We start from the raw sequence: 25,516 nt of genomic DNA on the forward strand, positions 1-25,516 counted from the left end.
TTAACACACAAGGTTAGCTACCATCACCACTTGCCGAGAGCAATCTGCGAACAAGTCTCCTGCACCCTCTTTAGCCCCTGGTTTTCCAAAGAAGCCAAAATGGTATTTTCAAAACGCAGATCTGATCACAACACTCTCCTGCTGAAATCTGATGCCTTTTGGATAAAGACGGGACCCTTTAAGGTCTGTAACACCCCGAAAGTTCTGCCACGCACCCCTCATCTCAATTTCTTCTCCCTCTCCTGCTCCTCTTTCCTCTTTCCTCTATCACCCTCTCGCCCTATCTCCCCTCCGTGCACTCTGGCCTCTCCGTCCTTCACATTTCCAAGTCTCTTCTCACATGCAGTCTCCGCAGGAATTCCGTCCCTACTCCCACCCTCCGTACCCTCCACGCCCAGTTAACTCCTCCCCCGACACTGCTGGTGTCACAGTTTTACATTTGGTTCTGTGATTATTAATATCTCCTGAGCCACCTGGGTGGCTCAGTCCATTAAGCCCCCAACTCTTGATTCCGGCTAGGGTCATGATCTTGGGGTCCTGAGAAGGAGTCCCAAGTCATCGGGGTCTCTGCACCCAGCAGGGAGTCTGCTTGAGGTCCTCCCCTTCTCCCTCTGCACCACCCCCCTCAACTCATGCTCTCTCTCTAAAATGTCCGGCTCCCACCCCAGACTGTAAACTCCATGAGGGCAGGAAGGACATTTGCTTTTTCTCACCCATTGTATCCCTCATACTTAGCACAGTTACTGGCCCACAACACTTGCTTTCTAATTAGTTTCTGAATGAGTCAAAGAATGAATGAATGGATGAAAGTACTGTGGCACAACGGTAAAGGCAGGATAAGCAAGGCTTTGGTGCTTCCGTGGGTTTGACTCCAGCTTGGGGACAGAGAGGACAGGATTACACGAGGTAAGATGAAAAACTTCAGTCACTGGCTGGGTCACTGTCAAGCAGATGTACCCTTTGCCGGCACGTTGCAAACTATGTTGGAAGCAGCTGAGTGAGCCCAGAGGAACAAATGGCCGCAAATACAGTCTTTCTCCATTCACCCGACTCACTGTTATTTCTTTGGGGCTACTGCCTGGAAAGATTTTATCTTGAGATTCTTATTCCCACCAAAATATATACACCTCGGGTTACTACTATCTCATGACTAGGTTAGACCTCGCTGTTTCTTTGCTTTTAAGCAGCCTGCCACCTCCCCCCTCTAGCTCTGGGGGAGTCAAACACAGTGATTTAGAATGCAGACCCATGCACACTGCTCCCACCGAACACAGCATGAGGAGGTGGCCAGACATCTGCAGACCAGGAGAGCTTTCTAGGGGTGGACTGGGGCAACGTGACCTCTAATATCTGAGATAGATCATCCAAGAACGACCAAGGTCGCCAAGTGAGGCTGGGAGAACACACAAGCCCAAAACCCTCACCCGGAATCTAACTCAGGCCCTGCCCATGCTGTGATGGGTGTCCTCCAGGCTTCTCATCGTTGAAGTTCATTCTCTGGTGTGCAGGGACCATATCTAGCCCCCAGAATTCCAGATACAAGCAGGTGCTGTAAATACGTAGCTATGACGTCAACAGAAACAACGTCAGTTTCCTTTTGTTGCCTGAGGCTAGCTAACAGACAACCTGAAAACAGAAGACAGCAGATGGGTATTCGAATCTTACCAAGTGTTTCAGGTCAAAGTCACTTTCTAGGCAGGCAGAATTTCTCAATCTGTGCTGGATTCCTCCTCCTCTCTCCAGTGCCCTCCATCAAAACGCCTTATGCCTTAGCCACTGTTCAGGATGGCAAATCTGGAATGTTCCTGCACCCTGTACATTGGCCACTTTCTACTGCTTGTGCTAAGTGGTGACTTAGAGAAGCAAGCGGCCTGAGCCTGGGCCAACGTGGCCATCATCCTTCCCAAGGACGCCAAGAAGAACAGCAGAGAGAAGTGGTTTTCAGACTTGAGCAGGCCTCACCATCCCCCGGAGAGGTTGTTTAAATGCAGATTCCTCCTCCCTACTCCCTTACCTCCAGGATTTCTGATTCAGTAAGTTCTAGAGAAAAGCTGAGACTTCACATCTCTCAATTCTCAGGTCTTGCTAATGCTGCTCGTCCCACCCTGAGAACCATGGTACTGATGTGAGGTGCAAACCTAGTAATTAAATTAGAGGGATGTGGGTTCTAGTCCCAGCTCAGTACTAACCACGTAACCTTGGTTAAAGTCCTTAATTTCCCTACTGCTCATTTTCCTCCTCTAAAAATAATAATGATACCACTGCTGAGCTTTCAAAAAGATGATGCAAGGTGCTGTTCCTCCCGTCAGCAAGAGGGAACCCCTTTCCCTATCCCATCCGCAGCCTCTACTCTCCCAGGGCTGTAGGATGCTCCCTGTGACTCCCCCCACCCACCCCTGCCCAGCAGGGCTGCTGTGAAACATCTGGGTGATGGGCAAGGCACAGTGAATTTGGCTTCCAGCTACCTCTCTCCGGAAGTGTCCTACCTACAAGGGCAGTCCTAAGGTAACCATCAGGTGCCCCTCAGCCCACCTTACAAAAAGGTAACAAGGGTATTGCATGATACTACTCCTGCAAATTGGGTCCCACGTGGCTTTCTGCCCTGAGACTAAGAAGTTAAATGAGACTCATCCAAAACCACACAGCTCTTAATGGCAGAGCTCCCAGGTCAAGACAATACATCTTCTATTCCTGACTGACATTTGGAATCTTGGTATATTAGTTTCTTTAGCTGCTATAACAAAGGACTACAATGTTTGGCTTAAAACAATACATATGTATTGTTCTGGAAGTCAGAAGTGAGCAATGGGTCTCGTTGGGTAGAAACTGCGGTGTCAGTTAGACCCCTCTCCCAAGAGTAAGAGAGAGAACATTTCCTTTTCTCCCAGTTTCCAGCACTGTCTGCCTTGCATTCCTTGGCTTGTGGCCCCTTCCTCCATCTTCAAAGCCAACATTTGCTTCTGTAGATAGATAGCTCTCTACTAAGGTCATTACTTGCCTTCTTCTGCAGAAAGTCTCCCTTTACCTCCTCCTTTTAAGGATACTTGGGTCCGCCTTGATAATCCAAGGTTATCTCCCCATCTCATGATCTTTAGCTTAATCCCATCTGCAAAAAATCCCTTTTACCATGTAGAATGTAACATGCGTAGGTCCCAGGGCTGAGGACCTGGCTATCTTCGGGACCCCTTATTCAGTTTAATACCCTTACATAGACTGCCTAACCCTCTGAGCCATCATTAGAAAAACAGAAATAATAATACACCCTCGTGAGAAGGTTGTTATGTGGTACACTTTAAATTACTAAGGAAATGTACATTGGATTGATAAATGCTTCCTGCTACTCTTTTGTTACACTAATTCATTAGCTCTATTCATCTACTCAGCTTTTCTTGAATGCTTACTATATGCCAAGTCGTGCGTTAGGCACATGAGATATAATGTAATGAGGAACTTTGCCTGTATGGGTTTTATAACATGACCAAGACAGACAAATGCTACAGGAAAATGCCCTGATGTGCTATGAAAAGAAAGGCAAGGAAATGCTCTATGCAGATGTCACAGAGTGGGTAGTCAGTCCTCAGGACAGGAGGCAGGAGTGAAAGGATACAGTTGCAAGAAGGGACTGGAAAGGGACAGGAAGGTGCAAAATAGCCTAGAACACCTGGAAAGTTTCAGGAGTTTCTCCCTACTAGAGCCTGAGTGTGAGGAGCTAAGGCACAGTGGGAGAGAGACGAGCTAACAGTGCAGCCCAGGGTTGAGTGTGAATGCACCATGTAAGGATCTGGATGCTATCATGTGCACAGGGAGCCCTAAAAATTATAATCAGCCCCCTTAGCATCCCATCTCTTGTGGATGTGGGGGCTCCTAGCTGGACACCCTGACAGCTCTAGCCTCCTGACAGACACCAAACTTGGCAGAGTTCTCTACGACGCAGTGCTGGTTGAAGGGCCTCTTGCCTCTCCTTCCTTCCTGAGATCCTTTGTGGATAGATTTTCAGATTTTTATTTTTAGAGCCTCTTGTTATGGTGAGCCATTATCTCCCCTAGAATCTCTGCCAGCCTATTGAGATCATCAATTCCTAAAATTCTTCTTACACCCCTGGATCCCATTTAACCCCCTACTCTGTGATTCTTTTGGAGAAAGTTCAAAAGATAAATTCAATGTATTATTAGCACATTAGGCACAGCGCAATCACTGCGATCGCCCATGCAATATTTTTCCTTTCAACCCGAATGGTTTTGCTGATAAAGGAGATGTGAATTGAGTGGAGAGAATGTCTGCTCTCCTCCATGCAGAATCCCCAGTCTGCTTCACCCCTCCACTCTATCTCAAGTCTAGCACCCCTCACTAACATGCTTTTGTCTACTGGTAGCCTTCTCTCCACAAACTTTAATAAACTGGCAGGGCACTTCCGGGCTGGAAAGACATTTTGCATTAAAAATTGGATTCACAGCAGGCAATCTGCCTGGGGAGCACGTGTCTAGGAAAGCAGTCATTTTTAACTAAGGATATTACAAGCCTGGATAGAATAGGGCTTGTGTACTTGAAGCACCAATGTCTATCCTACTGGAGGCAAGATCACTGTACTGCATGTTGGTAATTAACCTTGTCAACTAACCTTCAGAACGACTCCAGCCTAATCACACACTCTCTTCTGGCGTTCTACTGCTGTGGGTTCTGGATTCTATTACACTCAACTACTTACAACCTGCATTCCCATTCCCACTGCCTGCCGACACCTTCATTTGCTTGTTCTCTTCCACCCCCTCCCCACCATGGCTTATATTAGCTTCTAACCACATTAACTATGCAAAATGTGCCAGTTTATTGCATTTATCATGCACTGTAATGTCAGCTCCACCAGAAAGGAAACCTGTGTTTTGCCCAGTATCATATCTCAAATACATGGAATAATGCCTAGTGTGTGGCAGGTGCTCAAGAACCATGTTGACTGTAGGACACCTGGGTGGCTCAGTGGTTTGGGCAGCTGACTCCTGATTTCGGCTCAGGTCATGATCTCAGGGTCCTGGGATCCAGCCCCGAGCCAGGCTCCCCCCCACAACAGGGTGTCTGCTTGGGGATTCCTCCTCCCTCTGCCCCTCCTCCCACTCACACTGTCTCTATAATAAATCTTTTAAAAATAAATACATAACCATGTTGAATGTTCATGAATATATTCCCATGGAGCTATCAGCTACCAGATAACTCAATCGCATTCCCAGCTCTAAACGTGTCCATCTATTAATGCACCAAAATGTTGGGATCACTTTTTCACATGGCAACTAGTGGTCCAGATCGTGGGAAATTATTCTTGATCTCAGAGAACACCTCGCTCCAAGGAGGAGACACATGTGGGCAGAAATACCAGTTGATATATAGATTAAAAATATGTATAAAGCACTAGAGAGCACAGGAAAAAAAAATTCAGCTGTGTAATAGTGTGGAACAGAAGATTCAGAGAAAGCTCATAGTGGAGGCAGCTTTGGGTTGTAAAGCAGTAGAAGTTTTCTGGGAGAACAGAGAAGGGAGTAGAAACAAACCAAAGGGATATTCTAAATGGGAATATATAATGGGCATGGAGAATTGGAAGTCCCGTGGGAACGCCAGAGCCTAGAGATGTGTCTCAATTGTTCCCAATTCCCCAGCTACACTTGAGACAAAGACTCAAGTACAGAGGTTTATTTGGGAGGTGAACAAAAATGCCAAGGGTAGAGTGAGAAAGTGAGAGCAGAAAGAAAAGATAGCCGATGAAAGTTATGTTGTCAAGCCAGCTGCCATGGAGGTGACAAGAACTCAGTTCTCAAGGGAAACTCTGGAAAATGGTATGGAACACAGGCCTCCATTATCTCACCGGAGGGGCAATGGAGCTGTGGACTCCAATCACCAAATCTCCAACACCGGCTGAGAAAAACTTCTAGGCGTCAGCAACCTGGTTCTTCGGGTCAGCCATGTGTACTCATCAGAGCAGCTTTCTGGGGCACTGGAGAAGGTCTGACACTCTTACAAGCAGGTGTTCTCCCCAGAAGCTGGTTTCTGCACACTAACATGGTAGAGTCATGTGTGTTGAGCACCAAAAGAGTCTGCTGCAGCTTACAAGGGGGAAAGCAGGAGGCCTGGGTGGCTCAGTTGGTTGGGCATCTGCCTTCAGCTCCGGTCATGATCACAGGGTCCTGGGCTCAAGCCCCGCATCAGGCTCCCTACTTGACACAGAGTCTGTTTCTCCCTCTCCCTTTCTCATGCTCTTGCGTTCACACTCTCTAGTAAATAAAATCTTTTTTTAAAAATGAGAGCAGCAGGGGAGAGGCTAGAAACTGAAGCAAGAGCCAAAATTTGAAGACACTCATTCTTTGGGGCTTTATTCTGTACTGAGGGAGCAGCACTGGAAAAGCTTAGGTGGGAGAGTAGTACCAAGTTTGAATTGGTAAAAAATCATTCTGGTTACAGAATGGGGGTAGGATGGGTAGAGCAGATAACGAGCCCAGGAGACCAACATGGAAGAGAAATCCCCCACTTGAGATAGGATTCATGCAGTGGTGCTGGAGACAGGGAAGAGAGGACAGAACTCAGATGTTCAGAAGACAGAGTGGACAGAAATTTTGAGATTTGATGTAGGGAAGGTTGGAGCAGAGAAGTTCCCTATGCCGGCTCTCTTGAGTGGATGGTTGGAAGTGTTCCCTGAGATGGGGAGTAGAGTAGGGATACGGGTGCCGGAGTAAGATGCTTCGTCTTGTGGAGCATGTGGAATTAGAGATTCCTGCAAAGTATACATGTACAGAGGCTGGTAGGCCATGGATATCGGATTATTGAACTTAGACGGAGCTGGACTATGAAGAGCTTGTCAGGAATTTCCACTTTATGGAAGATATTTGGAAACAGGGAAGCAGAAGACGTTTTGGAATAGAGAACTAGGCATTTACCATGGGAGAGGAGTTCATTGAATATTACTACAATATCCTTCTAATAGCAAGTCCTTTCCCCACCTAGAAATGGCATTCTGGCTTTGCCATTATTTTTTGCATAGTCTCACAGTAATGGTCCCCCCCACCCCACCTCAGGATAGTTGGATAGGAAGAAGGAATAAGACAAATTGTGTGATTTGGGGTAAGTTGTATAAACGCTATGGTTGGCTTCTTCCCTGGGGAAAGGGGACCTCCTAGGTGGAGATCTGCTTGTCTGAAGAAACTTTCAAGGACTTTCCAAACCTTGCTCTTGTTCCTGAACACTAGAAGTTATCAAACTCAAGCCCTTAACTCACTAGGCACTTAGCCTGGTTGGTAGAAGACACTCCCCCAGAAGGGGGAAGCGCTGCCCCCACTAGCAAGCACCTTTACCCTGATCATACTACTTCATCCCTTATGAAAGACTTGGTTACCAACTGAAAAACCACCTTTTAGTAAGATCACAAAATCCAAATAAGCAGCTGAAACCACTGGGATATATGCCCCTTGTGACAATTTACCTTCCTTCTGCATGGGTATTCTGAGTGTCTACAGACGCATGACTTTTCTGCAAAACAGTTGTCCTGGCCAAGAACGGGATGGCCCCTCCCTAGGAATGCACAGGTGATGACATTTCTTTCACCCTTTTGGCATCTCAACAGGACACTCTATCTGGTAACAACGCGACAAGCTCCCAATGGTTTATGGCATGGCCCTAGGCAGAATGGGCTGTGAACGCCTGCACTATGTTTGAGTCCATCAACTCTCATTATGTGGGTGTCAGAGAGGGAGCCCAGCCGCTCGATATGGAGCAGGCCCAAAAAACAGCCACTGTCGAAAGAGCGCCTGTGGCATGTGTATAAACATAAGAGCCATGCCAGGAGTTGCAGTTTCAAAACATCTGCCAGATTGTCACAATCAGCTTCCCTCCCATTCTCAGACCATCAATACTACCATCGTCTCTTTACTCACTCAAGTTCAAGGCCATGGACTGCACTCCACTTCTTTCACTCATCTCCTACATGCAGTCATCATGTAATCAATAATACTAATAGTATTGATTCATCATTTATTATAGGTCAGGCAGACCCTGTGCTACGTGCTTGCAAATGTCTGATCAGATTTGGTTGTCACAACTTCCCGAGGTAGGACTGTATTTGTACCATTTTGCAGCTGTGGAAATGAGGGTCAGGAGAGGAACCCCAATCACAGTGCCGGAAAGTGACAGAGCTGGAATTTGGATCCCGCTTTCTCCGCCACTCATCTGTACTCCATTCCCTTCCATGGAACATTAAAAGTGTTATGTCCTTTTCTTTGATGAGGCACTTTGAAGATTCTAAAACACTGTCACAAGACATATTGACCATCCAAACAGACCAGAGTACAAGACAGGACATGGATTGTCACCACTGTTGCAGATGTCTGACTCACACAGTTAACCTGACTTGCTCAAACCCATCCTGGTTGAGCCCTGGACTCAGTTTCTGACTTGTTTTTCCTATTCCCACAAATATCGTGCTTTTCACTTAGAGCAGCTGGTACTTTCTTTTGAAATGACCAATGTATGAAATTCCCTAGAAGGACAGCTTTGGCCTTATATGGAGACGTTTCTGATACAGTTCTTCAAGAGTGGAAGAGGCAGTAGTGAGTTCTCCATGCCTCTCCATTTTCACCCAAACACTGGGCAGTCACTAGACTAGAATGTATTTGAGACAATTAAGCCTGATCCCTGGGAGGGAGGGGAAAGGAAGCCGCTAGAGCAGATGTGCTCCAAAGCCCAGCCCTCCCTGAGATCCTGGGACTATGTTCTGTGGGAATCACCGTGTCATGACCATTTTGGTTACTCTAGCTCCATCCCCTCACTCTGGCCCACTGAAGCCATCTCCTAGCTGAACTCCCAGCTGCCCCTTCCCATTCATCCAACTTCGCTTCACCAGGGTGATCTTCCACCAAATGTGTTCCCATCACCGACTCTCTTCTTAAATGGCCAATGATGCTCTCCGGCCAACCACACCATTTGACACATCTTTGTCGGATGTTCCATGACCTATCTACATCCTCTATCCAAACTCATTTTCCATTTGCTCAAACTCTATTTCTGCTTGTCAATACAATCATCGGCCTGGGTCAGAGACATCATGCTTATTTCCACCTCCAATCCTTTGTTCTACTCTCCTAGAAAATTTTCCACTTTCCCCTTGTCTGCCTAACCATATCCACTTTTTTTCAGGCCCAAGTCAATTTTGTTTCAGTACAGAGAACTTTAATGAATTTCGCCCCCCTAAACACAAATCAAGTCTAAGAACAATTTTCTACTCATGTAGCAAAGCCATGGGGACCCCCAAATGAACAAGAAATGGCTGTGCCCTCTGGGAAGACTGCAGTCAGAACCAGCTGCTCTGTGCAGCCGTTAGATTCTGAACACTTGATTCTACATCAGCTTATGCTCCTCGATATGCGAGCCGAATCTGTTGGTCTCATGAAGCGTACACGTGGAGCTCTTCTGACACAGCTTCCAGAAACTAATGAGCAAGCAAGTTAGGGGTTGATGAGGGAGGGGTCTAGGGCTGCCTATTCTGAACTTATCCCGTAGTCACTCAGAGACACACACACACCCAATTATTTGGATTTCCAGCATAGCGGAAGGTACACACAATACCTGAAGTCAGACAGACCTGGAATGAAACCCCATCACCACCACCTTCTGGGGAAAACAAGTGGAGCAAAACCCCAGTTAGAGGGGTAGAGTGTGACCTTGAGAGGTTAGGTGCCGGCTCTGCCACAAGAATAATCATTCATCTAGTAACTCGTTGCCTCAACTTTTACAACAGAAAAATGAGGCCCACACTGATCCACAATGCAGTCCACGGGGTTATTATTGTAAGGAGAGAGTGCATCTGCATAAAGTGTTTAGGACAATTCGTAGCATATGGGAGGCACTAAGTGCAAGCTATTCTGATTAGCACTAATTCAGTGACCTTGGGTCGATGAGCTAAATTTTCTGAACCTTAATCTTCTCATCCTTATGAGAACAGTTCTCATCACTATAAGCTGCTCTGAGAATTAAACGTGGAAACACCAAGGGCACCTCGGTGGCTCAGTGGGTTAAGCCTCTGCCTCCAGCTCAGGTCATGATCCCAGGGTCCTGGAATCAAATCCCACATTGGGCTCCCTGTTCCACAGGGAGCCTGCTTCTCCCTCTGCCTCTCTCTCTCTCTCTTATGAATAAATAAATTCCTTTAAAAAAATGTGGAAGCACCAAGAAACCACCTAGCTTTACCAAAGAAGATTCCCTTATCTCTGACTCAAGGCCTGGGCTTCTAATCACCCAACACCACAAGGAGATTCTCCTCTTGGCAACTGTATCCTTCCATCATTCATGCTACCATAGTAAGCGCTTGTTTTCATCCCATAGAAAATGTGGGCCTCTCACAAATCCATCTTTAGAAAATGACAACCTCATTACGCTGAAAGACTGCATAAGCAAAAGACCGTTCGAGTTTCCCCGAGCCCACAGGCAGCTCCTCCGCAGCCCATCCCTGCCCATCTCTGCCACAGGAGAGAGGAATCAGCCCTCTCTGGGAAAGGTTTGGGGCCCCAGGCACATCACACCGTGTAAAATCAGGTTAAGATGAGTATCAGGAACAATGTTGAAAGCAAAAAGGAGTCAAAGCAGGTCAGACAGCCCCTGCGGGGAGTTTGGGAAGGGGAGGAGAGCCTGACTCACCACTTCTGCCTGCACAGATCATGGGAGCCGGGTTGCCAGGGAGTCTCAGGCTTTCTGAGCTCGGGACACCGAGCCCCGCCCTGCTGCCTGGCAGCTGCGGACCTGAGCCAAGGGCTGGGCCCTAAGGCCCTAAAAAGGGGGCCCAGATCTCTGCCTTGACCGCCTGCTCCCTACAAGTGTTGAAGAGCCCCCACCCCCTAGACAGCAACATAACCAGAGCAGGAAGGTGCTATGGTCCCTTGGGGAGATGCCAAAAGTCTGCTCAGGGTGAGCCGGGCAACAGAGAGCGGAGGTTAGGCCAAAGGGGCAGGACTTCGAACTTACCTTAAATACGGAGGGGTCTGCCTTCCAGCCAATTTGGCTCTTTTCCCAGGGGAGCTGAATCGTTCTTGAGGCTCCTATAGACTTCCTAGAGCTGTTGGTCTCTGGCGGGATGCAAGGGGTTTTCGCAAGGTCCTCCTCTCTTCTCTATAGGACTTCTCTGTCTGAGTAGCTTGAGAAGGCAAGTTCTCGGGTCTAAATGGTGGAGGGATGCAGGGCTTAATTCACTGCAGAACCAGGCTGTCTGTGGCACGGCTAGGGTGCAGGAATGCACACTGGGCACCTAGAGGAGACAGCAAGGCATTAAGGCACAAGGTAAGAAAAGAGCACATTGAGTCATAATATTCTGGAATTTTCTGGTAGGGCCAGAACCGTCTCATGATATTAATAATGCCTAGGGGCACCTGGGTGGCTCAGTGGGTTAAGCCTCTGCCTTCAGCTCAGGTCATGATCTCAGGGTCTTGGGATCGAGCCTCTCTCGATGGGATCGCATCAGGCTCTCTGCTCAGCAGGGAGCCTGTTTCCCTCTCTCTCTGGCTGCCTCTCTGCCTACTTGTGATCTCTCTGTCAAATAAATAAAATCTTTAAAAAATAATAATAATAATGCCTAAGAGATGTCTCTTGGGTTTATGTTGAAGTTGTGCGAATTAATTCATAACCAATTCCTGACCACTATGTTAAAAGCTGAGTAAAGACCAGTTAAAGTCACAATTTTATGTTATTCCTAAGCAATATCACCAAAAGGCAAGGAGAGGGATAATAATGGGCAGAGGAAGAGCTGACCTGCCTTTTCTGTCAAATATTGGTTTGAGGTGCCCACAATTTTTTAGCAAGTTAATAGTTCTAGAACTGTAGACTTGGGGTGGAGAATGAAAGGACAGAGGGTTGCCATTTTCTTGGCTAAAACAGACTGCACTTTGGTCCTAATCCTACAGGACCACACCTGTTGAGTTGTTAAAAGTTAACAAAATGGTTAACCCAATTGGAGTCCATTCTTCCAAGTGACCCCTGAACCGTGGGAGAGGAAGGAAATCTTTTCGAGATATTTTTATATTTATCATGCAGTTCTAAGCCAATCACAGTAGAAGGCAGGACATTATCACCCGCTCTTAGGCAGGTAAAGAACAGGGAGCTAAGAAGTTTGGGGCAGCTGAACTTGCTTTATAAAGCTGGAGAAAAGCTAAATAAATTTTTCAAAGCCACCCATACAGTAAGAAGGGAGTTGAGGCTTGGTGGTCTCTAAAGGTTTTTTTGTTTTTTTTTTTTATTCTCTTGTGCTGCTTATCTAAGGGACCTGGTTGTGCTCACAGGAGCAGCAACAGCTAACTTTTCCTGAGCACTTACTGTGGGCTGGTAGCTTTCAAAGCACATTTTCACATATCAGCTAATTTAAACCTTTGGACAATTTTATGACATGGCTGTGATTATTTCCAGTTGAGAGGACTGAGATTAGATTGCTTTGCGAGCTTACATGACTAGCACGAGGAAGCCCTAAAGATTTACATCTAGGACATCTGGTTCCAGGTACACGCACTTCACCTGTGTCGTGTTTCTCCCCAGAGCGGGCCGAGCACGACCCATAGTCATCTAAGCACATAGTGGGGATGGGAGGAATCTTTATGGGGTGGAGAGGCAGCACTCTGTCTATGATAGGGCCCAGGGAGGTTTCAGTTCGATTCCATGCTCCGGACAGAACCTAAAGTTCGAATGGGATACAAACCATGTAGAAGGAGGTTGCTAGGCAGGAAGCACCTGGGACTCTGTTTCCTACACCTGGGGATTTGGGACCTCCTGTCCACCCCCTCCGCACTCACAGAACACACACACTCACAACCAAACACTGCCCGTTTTCATTTTCACCTGCTTATGTGCTCCCCTCTCACTGAGACAGACAGGAAACTGCAGCTTGTCCCAATGCCCCCCTCCCGCCCAAGCGAGGAAGCATGGTCCATCCTGGGCCACTCACCTAAAGGAGAAGCAGGTAGTCAGTCCAAGCATGGTACCAGCTCCTCAGTGGGGCCAAGAATCCTACGTCCTGCACTTGACTCGGCGTAACTCTGCCAGGAGGAAGCCCCCTGTGTCCCCAGCTCACAGAGGCTCACCTACGTCTCTGACCGAGTCGTACCTCAGCAGCCTGGAAAGGGCGCTGCCGGGGCTCCAGAGGGCAGGAAACGCTGCCTCTCTGGGCTCTGCTGCAGGGAGGCTAGCGCGGAAGGGCTGCTTATAAAGACGAGCTTGCGTGGGTGGTAACTTGCAGCTGAGCTGCGTTGAGAGGTCATGGTTCTCGATCCACAGGGTCAATAACAGTGGTTGCCCCCATTGCTATCACCATACGCAGCCAGTACAGTTTTCCAGTCCCTGCAGGGGGGTGAGGTAAGGCACAATTTGGGATCCAAAGCAGACCAGGGTTTGATCGGTGTTCCGAGAGAGAACACTTTGATGCCTAAGTTCCTTCTTTGGTCCAAATGGAGCTGACGGCCCTCCCCCCACCTTATTATTGGAGGCTCATGAGAGACCATGAGTACCTGATAATTATCACTAATACTCTGAAATCCACTGTGCTAGGTGCTTAGGTCCATTTTCTCATTTGATCTTCACCACATTCTCCGAGACAGGATCCATGGTACGGGAAGAAGAATGTCAGGGAACTCTGTGACTTAATTAACATCAGACAGCTGGAGGAGGAAGCCCAAATCAAAGCCGGAGTGGGGATGATTCCAAAATGTGTGTATTTTCCCAACCCAGTGCTTCCTACAATGCTGGTACCCAGTGGGCACCTGAAAACTTTGTTTCCTTTTTTTATGTCCACACTTGGGCTTTTTTTTAAAGCACAGCTTGGTTGCTCTGAATAAAACATGTGGCATCCTGAATAATCAAATGGTTACCCAGTCACTAAGGGGCTGAGAGGTTCTGGGTGCCCTGCTCCATTCAGACCTGTCACTAGGCAAACCAACAGAGCTCTTAGAAGGCAGTTTCCGCTGCCTGTGAGTGGGCAGCGTTCATGATGACCCAATAAAACACTGAATGTCAATTACCAGCTACAGTCAATTACCAGCTAAGGGCAGAAGGAGCCCTAGGTCTCAGAATGCAAATTCCCTGTCTTTCCAGGAGCTTCTCTTTTCTCTTAATTAGCGATTAGGCTGCAATGTTTTAGACCTGCAGACTGGGCTTAAGGAAAGATTAAGGGAGTGTGGGAGAAGAAACACGAAGCCAGCTGTTCCAGCAGCCTGTGGCTACAGTGGTAGAGAAGAACGGTAATTTGAGGATGTTCCCTCCCCTGGGGTCCTGGCAGAGGGGAAGGGACAGCAGCTACTTTGAAAGGTTTAAGAGCAAGTAATAAATGAGGGCTAGGGAGGCTCTTTTGGTCACCACAGAAGTGAAAGTGGGTGGTAACAAATCCCAAATTTATGCCTGTGTTTCAGGATTCCCTCTACCACAGGGAACATTTTGAAGGTTTTAAGCTCCTCGGGAAGGCCTTTGGGCTTTAACTGATCTGATCTGCATGCTAGGACCCTTGTTTAGTTCAAGCATGTCTGGAATGCCCAATGGTCCTATAGTCACCTGCTATCCTTCATCAGTTCTAGAGGAGGATGTGAGACAGCCCTTCGGGCTCCACGGCACAGTGCTCACGGGGGTGCACACAAGAGCTCTGCCCACGGCCTGATCTTCTAAGTCATTCACTTTCTCAGTTAGTGTGCTTCCGTGCCTCTTACCCGAGGGTGACCTGCCTCAGGTAATCTGCAATGTTTTCCAGAAAGTAAACGAGTTTTTCTTTCAAAGGATGGTCACCTAGTTCTGTCACTGTGTATTGAACCCCAAATCCCCTCACTGTGAATGCATCAGATACTGTACAGTTTCCCCCATGAGAGTGGTCCCGCAGCAGCCACAAATGGCAGGAGCACTGGGGGATAACATCACACCCAAGGTGTAGGGGGATTGAGTGCACTAGAGAACCTGCAGAAATTCTAGGCTCACTTACAGGAATAACGAAGACAGCCCGTCAAATAAAGACTGGCAAGACATTTACACACCTCAGATGGGTAATAAATGGACTCTGTCTACCATACCGCGCTCACGGGGAAGTACTCATGATTCTACAGAGTGGGTGATGGGCTTTATTTTGTTTAATTGCAGTTAATAATCACACTCACGCCATTTGTCCTTCTCGTCTGGTTTTGCAACCAACTGTTCAGTGTTTTAATTTTGTCATCCTTAAGCTAGGATTTGGATGGAGTTTTCATAAACATAGAGGCAACACAAAATTCTCTTAGTGAAGGAACAGATCTACAGGAACCAATCCACCTATACTAGATTTTCATATCAATCGGAGGACCTGAGAGAGGTTGCTATAATTCTGGTTATAAGCTATTTCTGAGGAGACAGTTTATTTTGTTTTTGGACAGCAGTTAAGCAGTATAGAAAATCCCTGTGCAGAGCTCCCGCAAACTATTTTACCCACTCCAAAAAACTCCAAAAAAAACCCATCTTTTGGTTTCCTCTTAGGAGCTTCAAACCTAGTGGAAAGAACAAACTGCTTGTAAAATCTCAATCCCATAAACAGAATTGCCTCTTAATAAATAGTGACCATTTTATCAAAGGAAATAAATTCGGAGGGCATATTCAATCATGGAGTAAACCTGCTCTGTGCACTATGCCTGCTCCAAGTTCATTTGTTTTCACAGTGAATTCCTTTTTTTTTTTTTTTTTTGGTCCCACAGTGAATTCCTTTTTGATACCCTTACCTCACCAAGTGGTTTAGATGAGGTTTGTGCTCAAGTTCTTTCTTCTTATAAATAGCAAAGCTACTTGGAACACCAAAAAGGGAAATGAATCCGTACCAGGAAAACACTGCAGAGAGGGCATGGCGTCAGGCTCAGACCCACCTGGGTCACAGCCCAACTCTCTCCCTTACCTTGCTGCATTAATTTACGCAAGATATGGCATCTCTCCGAGCCTTAGTTTCTCATTGATAAAAGGGCTCTTGTCTGGATTAAACATCCCATAGAATGGCACACGTAATAGGGTAGTTGTCGATGGATGGGAGCCTGTGTGAGTGCTGTATCACCACTGTAGTCAGGTGTGGGGGCCAAGACTTCACTTGGGATGCATTTTTTTTTTTTTAGCAGCCCGACTGTGGTCAGGGCCCAAACAATGGTGGACACGAAAAGGATCAGCTCTTAATTCCTTGCTCTTCAGACAACGTGCAGGCTGGAGGAAACCAAACATTTGCAAGTGTGTCGGATCCACAATTTAGGATCCATTCCTTTTTGCAAGAGTGTCAACCCATGGTGGGGCGGGGGCCAGAGTAGCATTTAGAACATCTGCAAAACCACGCAGGTGAACACCAGCACCTGAGAATAAAAGGAAAAAAAAAAAAAAAAGCAATGGGACTAGGAAAGATAAGTTCTGTCCATCAGAAAAGCCTGTGGGGGAGGGAAAGTGGAAGTCACAGTTGAGAGGACAAAATAGAAAAGCGGTGGCCCCCAGACATCTCCAGGCTGTGGAAACAGATCTCTCCTTCTAGCTGCTTAATATTTATTCTGCATTTGTTTCCCCAATGGAAAACAAAAAACCAAAAACCAAAACAAGAAAGAAACAACAGTGTTCCATCAACCACATGTCTCCATTTTGATGGGATTTACCCATGTATCCATTGATCGTCATTATCACAAGACATCTCCCAAGATTCGTTTCAACAAACTGGCTCCCCCAAGTGGTTGGTGCCCTTTGGACTCATCCCCAAAGGGCAGACCATCCTGAGTTTTTTGGTTAAAATTAAGTATTGACCTGGTAAGGAACAAATTCAGTGTACAGACTTATGTGTGTGTGTTGGGGGGGAGGGGGATATACATAAGAGATAAAATTTACTGTTTTAACCATTATTAGTGTGTAGTTCTGTGCCATTAACTGCATTGACATTGTAATGAGACCAACACCACCATTCCTCTGTCTCCAGAACTTTTCCATCTTCCTCAACCGAAACCATGTACCCATTAAGCAACAACTCCATTCTCCCTCTCCCCTTAGCTCCTACCAACCCCCATTCTACTTTCTGTCCCTCTGAATCTGATTACTCCATGCAACTTATATAAATGGAATCATACAATATTTGTTCTTTTGGGACAGGTTTAAGTCACTTAGCATAACATTTTCAAGATTCATCCACATTGCTGTACATGTCAGAATTTCCTTCCTTTTTAAGGCTGAATAATTGTGTAGACTTATAAGTAAAGCTTCTGCGGTCTCACTTTATGGCCTCATATTTTGAGCCTTGCTGTAAAATGTCACACTCAACAAGGCTTTAAAAACTGAATTATTTCATTAGTATATAACTTGAAAGTACTACTGAGTATTTATTATAGCTGGTGAAAAGTAATAAATGCATGGATTTCTTTTCATGAGAACTGTCTTCACACAGCAGTATCTTAAGTTGGAAACTAGGTATTGGCATCCTTGCAAAGAAATAGTGTTACTTGATTAGCGCCTGTGGCTGTAGAGTCACTCAGGAAAGTCACACTCTGTGATTCCGGGCATCTGAGTGAGAAAACACATACACAGAAGCCTACAGATAATTCAGTATCCCAAGGTGGCTCACCGAAATCACCAGATCAAAACCACATGGCTGATTTCTCATCAGATGCTCTTCCCATTTTCTCTTATTAATCACCCTTGCTAAAAAATTGTTCTCCTCTAATATCATTATCTACTTCTGTGTTTATTCATTTGTGTGTGTGTGTGTGTGTATTTATAGATATATATATTTATAAATATATTTGCCCAAATATTACAACATATATGGCCCTAATCCAAAAAGGATATTACAAAGTGCAAAAGAAAGCCTAGCATTTCTGCAGGAGAAATGGAAGTTCTCCTGGTCATGTCTGCCTAAAATTATTATTATAATGAGTCGTGATCATGTTTGGACTTAGATTTGCAAACACAAATATGCTGTGCAATGTTATCAGGAGGAGAAACAAGCACAGCAAGCCACTTACTCGTAAATTTTTCAATGGACAAGTATTAATTCTTTTTTTTTAAATTTTTTTATTTTAATAAACATATAATGTATTTTTATCCTCAGGGGTACAGGTCTGTGAATCGTCAGGTTTACACATTTCACAGCACTCATCATAGCCCATACCCTCCCCAATGTCCATTTCCCCACCACCCTCTCCCCAAGTATTAATTCTTAAACTGTGTCTTCAGTTTTTGGGACATCACCTCTTTCCCCATGAGACATCACTTCCTCCATGTCCTTTGAACTATTATAGGATGGGATGAGAAAGGAATGAATTTTTTTTGATCACAGTAGAAAGATAATTTGGACTGAATAATAGATGAAGACACCAGAAGGAAGAGCTTGCAGGATGAAGTGAAAAACAAAATATTGGCCCTTGAAGTCTGTGCTAAAAGTGATTTTTTCCAAGAATTTTGTATATCACGCCTGTCATAAACATTTAGTTTCATTGTGCAATGAAGACAGATGACAAGAATTTGCTGCTCCAGCAACCCAAAAAAAAAAAAAAAAAAAAAAAAGGAAAAAAGAAAAAAAAAGCAACTTCACTATGTCCTTGGAATCTGCCTTTTTTTGGTTTCAAATGTGCAGTGGAAAACTTGGGCCTGGAAGGGCTGGGGCTGGGGACAGTTGTTTATGTAAGTAATTGGACATCTACATAATTATGGAAATCAGGACAAGTCCCTCTATTCTCATCTGTTCCAAAGCCAGGACTTGCTCTAAAGTTAAGAGGCATGCAGGCTTGAGAGAAATACACAGCTTAGCTGTCCTATGCTGACTCACGTAAGCTTCAAGGTTATGAGGGTTTTCTTCATTTTGCATCCAAATGGTAGGAGGGAAAAACATGTCTTCAGAATCAGTTATCAGGGAAGAAAAGTGCTTGGGCTTCTTAGGTTAGGGAGAACTTTTGTAGATCAGAGGATGATGGGAGATGTGAAGAAATGACTGAAGACAGACTGGGGGAGAAGCATCCTCAAGAAAGGTCCAGAGCCCTAGATGGACAGCTGACAATGGCGAGGAGCAACATACCTTCCACAGAGAGAAAAGACAAGTGAACAGACAAAGGGCTCATATCCAAGATCTATAAAGAACTCCTCAAACTCAACACACATAGAACAGATAATCACGTCAAAAAATGGGCAGAAGACATGAACAGACACTTCTCCAAAGAAGACATACAAACTGGCTAGCAGACACATGAAAAAGTGTTCATCATCATTATCCATCAGGGAGATTCAAATCAAAACCACATTGAGATACCACCTGACACCAGTTAGAATGGCCAAAATCAACAAGACAGGAAACAACAAGTGTTGGAGAGGATGTGGAGAAAGGGGAATCCTCTTACACTGTTGGTGGGAATGCAAGTTGGTACAGCCACTTTGGAAAACAGTGTGGAAATTCCTCAAGAAATTAAAAATAGAGCTACCCTATGACCCTGCAATTGCACTACTGGGTATTTACCCCAAAGATATAGATGTAGTGAAATGAAGGGTCATCTGTACTCCAATGTTCATAGCAGCAATGGCCATGGTCGCCAAACTGTGGAAAGAGCCAAGATGTCCTTCAACGGACGAATGGATAAAGACGATATGGTCCATATACACTATGGAGTATTATGCCTCCATCAGAAAGGATGAATACCCAACCTTTATATCAACATGACAGGAATGGAAGAGATTATGCTGAGTGAAATAAGTCAAGCAGAGAGAGTCAACTATCATATGGTTTCACTTACTTGTGGAGCATAAGGAATAACATGGGAGATGGAGAGGAGAAGTGAGTTGGGGGAAATCGGAGGGGGAGACGGACCATGAGAGACTGTGGACTCTGAGAAACAAACTGAGGGTTTTGGAGAGGAGAAGGGTGGAGGGCTGGGTGAGCCTGGTGGTGGGTATTAAGGAGGGCACATATTGCATAGAGCACTGGATGTAGTGCATAAACAACGAATCTTGGAACACTGAAAAAAAATAAAATTACAAAAAAAAAACAAACAAACAAGTGAACAATCACAGAAAAGATAGGGATTTTGGCATCGAGAAAAAGGATCCTAAAGAATCTCAGTATCTTATCAGCAAATGAGGTAGTGAGGTCACCTTCTGAGAAAGAGTGAGTAGAACTTGGGTCTTGGGAAGTTTTGGCCTAGCCCCGGTAAGAAATGCAAGGGGCTACTGGACAGATGAATGGAAGGGTGATCAAGCAGGTAAGCTAGAGTCATAGTGGGTCATTAGAAGGGTGTTCTGGAGCAGTTATTTGAGATCTCAGCGACAGGGTGATTTCAAGTGACAACTGTATCTAAGGTGGCACTTTTTGAATGTCAATCATGGCCATTCCAGATGAGCAGATCAAGTACAAAGCCAAGGTATCAGTGCCACCTACTGGCTTATGGAAGCCAATGAGGAGGCAAATGAGAGATCTAGAGAATTGTAAATTTTCACAGTATTATCTGAATAACACTCGCTTGACCTAGCCATGTATCCTCTGTAATTAGAAAGGAGGCTTTGGGCATGGATATGGGATAACTCCCAGAACCATCTAAATAGCATTTGATTTAGCAGTGCAAGGTGCATTTAGCTTGAACTCCTACCCTAGCAGTGGATCTAAGACACCATGGAGATTAAGGTGGACGGATATCAGGAATTAGGAAAACCAAATCACTGTGTTGGTTCCTACAGGCATGGATGCCAAGGCAAAGTAATAGCCTTTGCCTCTAGGTCTAGCAGAGTCCAGTGTATGCCTTGCTCTTCTGTCCCAGTCTAGACTGTCCAAGGAAGTCAAAAAGTCTCCTGGCTAGCATTTCAATTATAACTCTCTCTTAACAAATCATTCTCCTCAAAAATCTTTGAGAACCCAAGAGCAGGTTCTTTTCAATTTGTATATCTCTAAATTTCACTTAATACCTAGCACCTAGATGTTCAAAGAATATCCACAGAATGAAGAATGAATGAATGAATGAATGAATGAATGAATGAAGAATCTATGATCCTACATTTCTCTAGAATACACTTTCTTTGGGTTTAGAAGCCTCTGGGAAACCCATCCCTCATTGCTGTTCCATTCAGGGCACACTTTTGAAAGATGTGTAGCTACCACCCAACACCATAAACACAAATGACTAGCATTGGCAAGGCAGGCAAGACCTACTTCTTCCTAGCAGGTCTGTCCTAGATCCTCTGCTCACTTTCTTGCTAGTGTCTGGACTGATAATTACTGCTCAGTTGGTTGTGGCAAAGGTCACACTGTGCTAAAAGTAGAAGAGATTACAGCAAGGGCAGTAATTAAGAAGTGGAATGGGGAACCTGAATAAAAGGCCGCATAAATATGCTGCCTCCATTGAGTTAGACAGTCTCAACTTGGAATCACCCACTCCTTCAAGACAGAAGTCCCAGCCTTTTTTTGCTTTGGAAACCAAGCTTTCTTCCTGATGACCAAGAATGCAACCAGTCCATTCTAATACCTCTGTGTGAATTAGTAAAAGGCATCTCCTGCAGAGGCAGAGGCAGCAAACACCAGAGTGCATGGCTTGATGAGATTAATTTGGGCTGGATTTCTGCCTCCACTTGACCTTTGGGGCAGTCACCTTGTGCAGTGAACAAACTGCATGTTTACATTCTTTGCCCCCATTGGGGATGCACTGTTTCCGGCTTCCAGATCCTGGGAGTCACTCCTGAGCTAAGAACCATGGTTCCATCCTAAAAGTTATATATCAAATTCCTCGGCAACAACTGGAAGACAAAGAGGGGCAGAGTCTAAGACGGGAAGGGTGTGCCAACGTTAGATAATTGCACTGCTCTGAATATGTCCTTTCCCCTTTAGTTAACAAAACTAATAGACTACCTCTACATCAAAAGACAAACCCTACCTACTCTTCATTTTCATTTTTGTGGTCTGGTGCAAGGGAAAGAATTATGTACATGGGTTTACCTCTCCCAACTGCACTAGTTCAGTAAAGCCATGGGACAATGCAGAGGGGTGGACTTTCCTCCATTTCTCAACAGTCAGGTCTGTGTTTCCAGGGCTTCAAAGCAAATACAATAAATCAGGCAGCAAACCTCAGGGTTTCAGTAAGATGGCTTGGTTAAACCATGCGTGAGTAACTGGTACCTCACTATTCTGGCTGAAGCCCAGGTCAACAATGTTCAGACATACTTACAGGGGGTGGGGTGATTCTGCTGAAATCTGAAACTATATTTTCTGAGCATGATCAATTTCCAAACAATATCAAGTAGTTCTTTGGATCAGACTGAAGAAATCTGTCGATTTCTTTTAGGACAACGGGAGGGGAGGATGTGTGTAACCTTGAGTAGAGGGTTGAATTCAACGAGTAGAGAGACCCATCATTGGTTTATCACTAGGTTATCACCTCCAAAGAGGTTAGCCTGTCTCCACCACCTTTACTAGGACAGTAATTTCTTAAATGGTCACAAGGAGTTTGTAAGGTTGGACTTGCTTCTGTGGAAAGGCCTCCTATGTGTTTTTCCTTGGGAGAGATAAACTTTGCAATTAAATGAAGAATTCTCTGGCTATCTCTTCATTGTTACTCTTTCAGGGTGAGATGCAGCTCACATCTGTCAAACGTTAGCCAAGCTTCAACTCCCCTTCTTAACCAGAAACCGCAATACCCCCAGAATGGCGGGTGGGTCCTGCTTGTTGCTTGACTTGAACCAAGGCTGTAAGTGGGGTCTCTGGGGTCCAGGAACCTTCAGCCTTTAACAGAAAAGTCAGAAGGGGATCAGTAAAGGGGTCCTGTGAGAAGCCCCCCTTGGCTTCTCTCTACTCATAAAATATGTAACACATGTTGACTAGATCCAAAATTATGTCATTGCCTCATAATTTTTTGAGGTTCCAACTTCCAAGACCCTTGGGAGAGGAGCAGTTGTTATTGTAAGGTCAGGATTTAGGACCGGGAACTGAAGCCATTCAAGGTCTCCTCGCCGTGTTGTTTCCATTGCTTTTAGGCAGCCACAGAGAGATCTGGCTGCTCTCAGACTGACAGCCCAGGCAGCACTGCCATGTAGGAATGAGGTAAACAATTGGATTTTTTTCCCCTAGGAGAATACATTGATGAGCATGGCCACTGCCAAGTCTGTGAAGCCTCGTGTGCCAAGTGCTGGGGGCCAACTCGGGAAGAGTGCACTGACTGCCCCATCGCAAGGTGAGTGGCCTCCCAGTATCTTCTGTGGTTGGGAGCCCATGGGTGGCAGGATGGGGAGAGGAGGTGTTTACCACCTTCAAGACACCCCCTTGGGTATACAGGAAAAAGAACCAAATTCCTTCCCATGACACAAAAAACCCTCCATGGTCTGGCCACAGAGCGAGCTCTGTAGCATCTTCTTCCCATGATGCCCTGCACCCTGTGCAAGAAACAGTTACCTGGATACTAGAGGGGCTTTCCCATCGATGAAAATGGTGTCTTTGATGCCTGCAATTGCATCCCCTCCTGCACGCCTATCGTCTCCATCTGCTGATCAAACAGCTCCTCATATTTCTAGAGTCAGTTCAAGGATGAACTGTTCCATGAAGGCATTTTGACCACTTCCCAGAATTAACCTTCTCCTCTTTATGTTCCTCTGGGCTCTGCATAAACTTCCATGAGCACCTGTGACATTTTAAGACATTAATTTACAAATCTCTATCTCTCTATAGAGGGGCTGTATTTCAAGAAGCCCTGTGAAATACTCATCTTTGTATCTCCATTACCTATCACAGGGCAAGGAAAACAGTAGGCACTCAATTAATGTTCGGTAGCCAAATGAATGGGGAAATAACAAGCATCTGAATGGAATGAGAATCTGCTAATACACTGGGAATTTCTAGCACAGAGCGTTGGAAGTCTGTTGCGTTTTCAGTCAACGCTCCTCTGATTGGAGCACTTAATACTTCCTGGCTGACTGAGTGTTTGAATGCGTAGCCCCATCACTGCTCTACTAAGTGTGTAGGAAGCAGGCTCTCTCCAGACCAGTATGATGAGGCTGCTTCAGCAGCAGATAAATCCCCAGGAAGGATATTCCCTCTGCTTCATACAACAGTCATTTCACCTAATTCTTCCTCAATACTATAATCCCCTGAGCAGGAACTGTGGTTGTATTTGTCTCCCTATCCCCCCCTCCCCGTGATCAACACCAGTAATGATTCAAGAAATAATAAAGTATATAATCAATATCATGGGCTTAGCTCTCCAGATAGCTTCCTCAGGAAGAGAAAAAAGGAAGGGGGAGATGGAGGGAGGAAGGGAGACAGACACCAAAGAAGTCTTGAGAACTGTCAATGCTCACTGTGGCAACAATTTCCAAGTGTCTCTTTTAGATATCTATGCCTCTACATATTGGATTTGCTTTCAAGCAGTGTCAGGACACACTCTTGGGTACAGACATCATTCTGAATATGGGTCCTGTTTCTCCTAACTCCTCACCATATCAAGAGTCAAGCCCCACTGCATGTTTGGACATCTTCGAACTAAAGGAACTTACTAGCATTTGTTTACTATGGCTATTACCATCATCCGGTGTATACTGCCAAAGTCAGGATTGTCCCAGACTCATCAAAAGTCAGAAAACAACAACAACAACTCTACTACCATAAATAACCATGAAAAAAACTGAAGCCCATTGGTATTTTAAGATCAGAGATACAGTTTCTGGGACATTGGGGTAGGACAACTGGCATAGCAGCCCAAGATTTAGCTTTTAAAGAAAGAAAGGCATGCTCATGGATCTTGAACTCATGTGTTCTCCTACAGAAATCTTGTTTCCCAGGAAGAGTTTTCTTCTCATCTCCCTGAACACTCCATTTTGCTCATCTTTCTTGATAAAAAAAATTACTTGCAAATATGTCCAAGAAAGGGCATCATATCATGGCAATGAACTACCTAATGTTTTTTTATCTGCATTTTGCTAGAACAGAGTTGAGATGATGAGGAGATAAAAACTATTTTGAAAGATGTTGATGTTGACTGAGTTGTTCTTAAAAGACAGCAAAGTATTTTTCTTAAGTATCTTCCAAAGCATTTTCTTGAGTGGAATCAGATCCCTTCAAGACAGTCTTGAGCACCTGCTTTATGTCCAGCTCTGAGTTAGGTCCATGAATTCTCACATGTAGCTCAGGAGGTCAAAGTCAAGGGATGGTGAAGAGCTCAGGGACCAGCAATAGTGGGGCAGCTTTAACACTCTAGACCTGGAGCAAAAGCTGCAACCCTGGGGGGTGGGGAGGCTAGCTTGATAGAATGTAGAGCTGTAGGGGACACGGCCACTCCAGAGCCATGGAAGGAGAAAGTAGAATTATGGCTCCAGGGAGGGAATAAATACCCCCAATCTCTCTCTCCTCCCACCCACAGATCTACTGGTGATTTCCCTTGTCTGGAATTAAGTGGAGGCCAATGGTAAACACCACTTACAAATGGGAGGAGTGAGCCTGAGGAGGCAGGTTCTAGTTGGCACACTTCCAGGACATGGCAGGACAAAGAATGACCAAAAAAAAAAAGGATCTGAGGCAAGGGTAAGGAGAGAAACAGAATAC

The 25,516-nt window shown here is 45.4% G+C and overlaps 1 protein-coding gene across 2 annotated transcripts in view; it reads left to right on the top strand.

Annotated features, from left to right (window-relative positions):
* PCSK5 (proprotein convertase subtilisin/kexin type 5) overlaps positions 1-25,516 on the top strand; it is a gene marked incomplete at both ends in the record, with an annotated part of 451,941 nt that overhangs the window by 323,492 nt on the left and 102,933 nt on the right. For both annotated transcript variants that reach the window (XM_080819754.1, XM_080819755.1), the window contains one exon: positions 23,054-23,156. In XM_080819754.1, the coding sequence (XP_080675880.1) occupies positions 23,054-23,156 (103 nt within the window). The remainder of the gene's footprint in view (positions 1-23,053; positions 23,157-25,516) is intronic.

The sequence above is a fragment of the Martes martes genome (genome assembly GCF_963455335.1).
Source record: "Martes martes genome assembly, chromosome: 12".
NCBI classification, from domain to species: Eukaryota; Metazoa; Chordata; class Mammalia; order Carnivora; family Mustelidae; genus Martes; species Martes martes.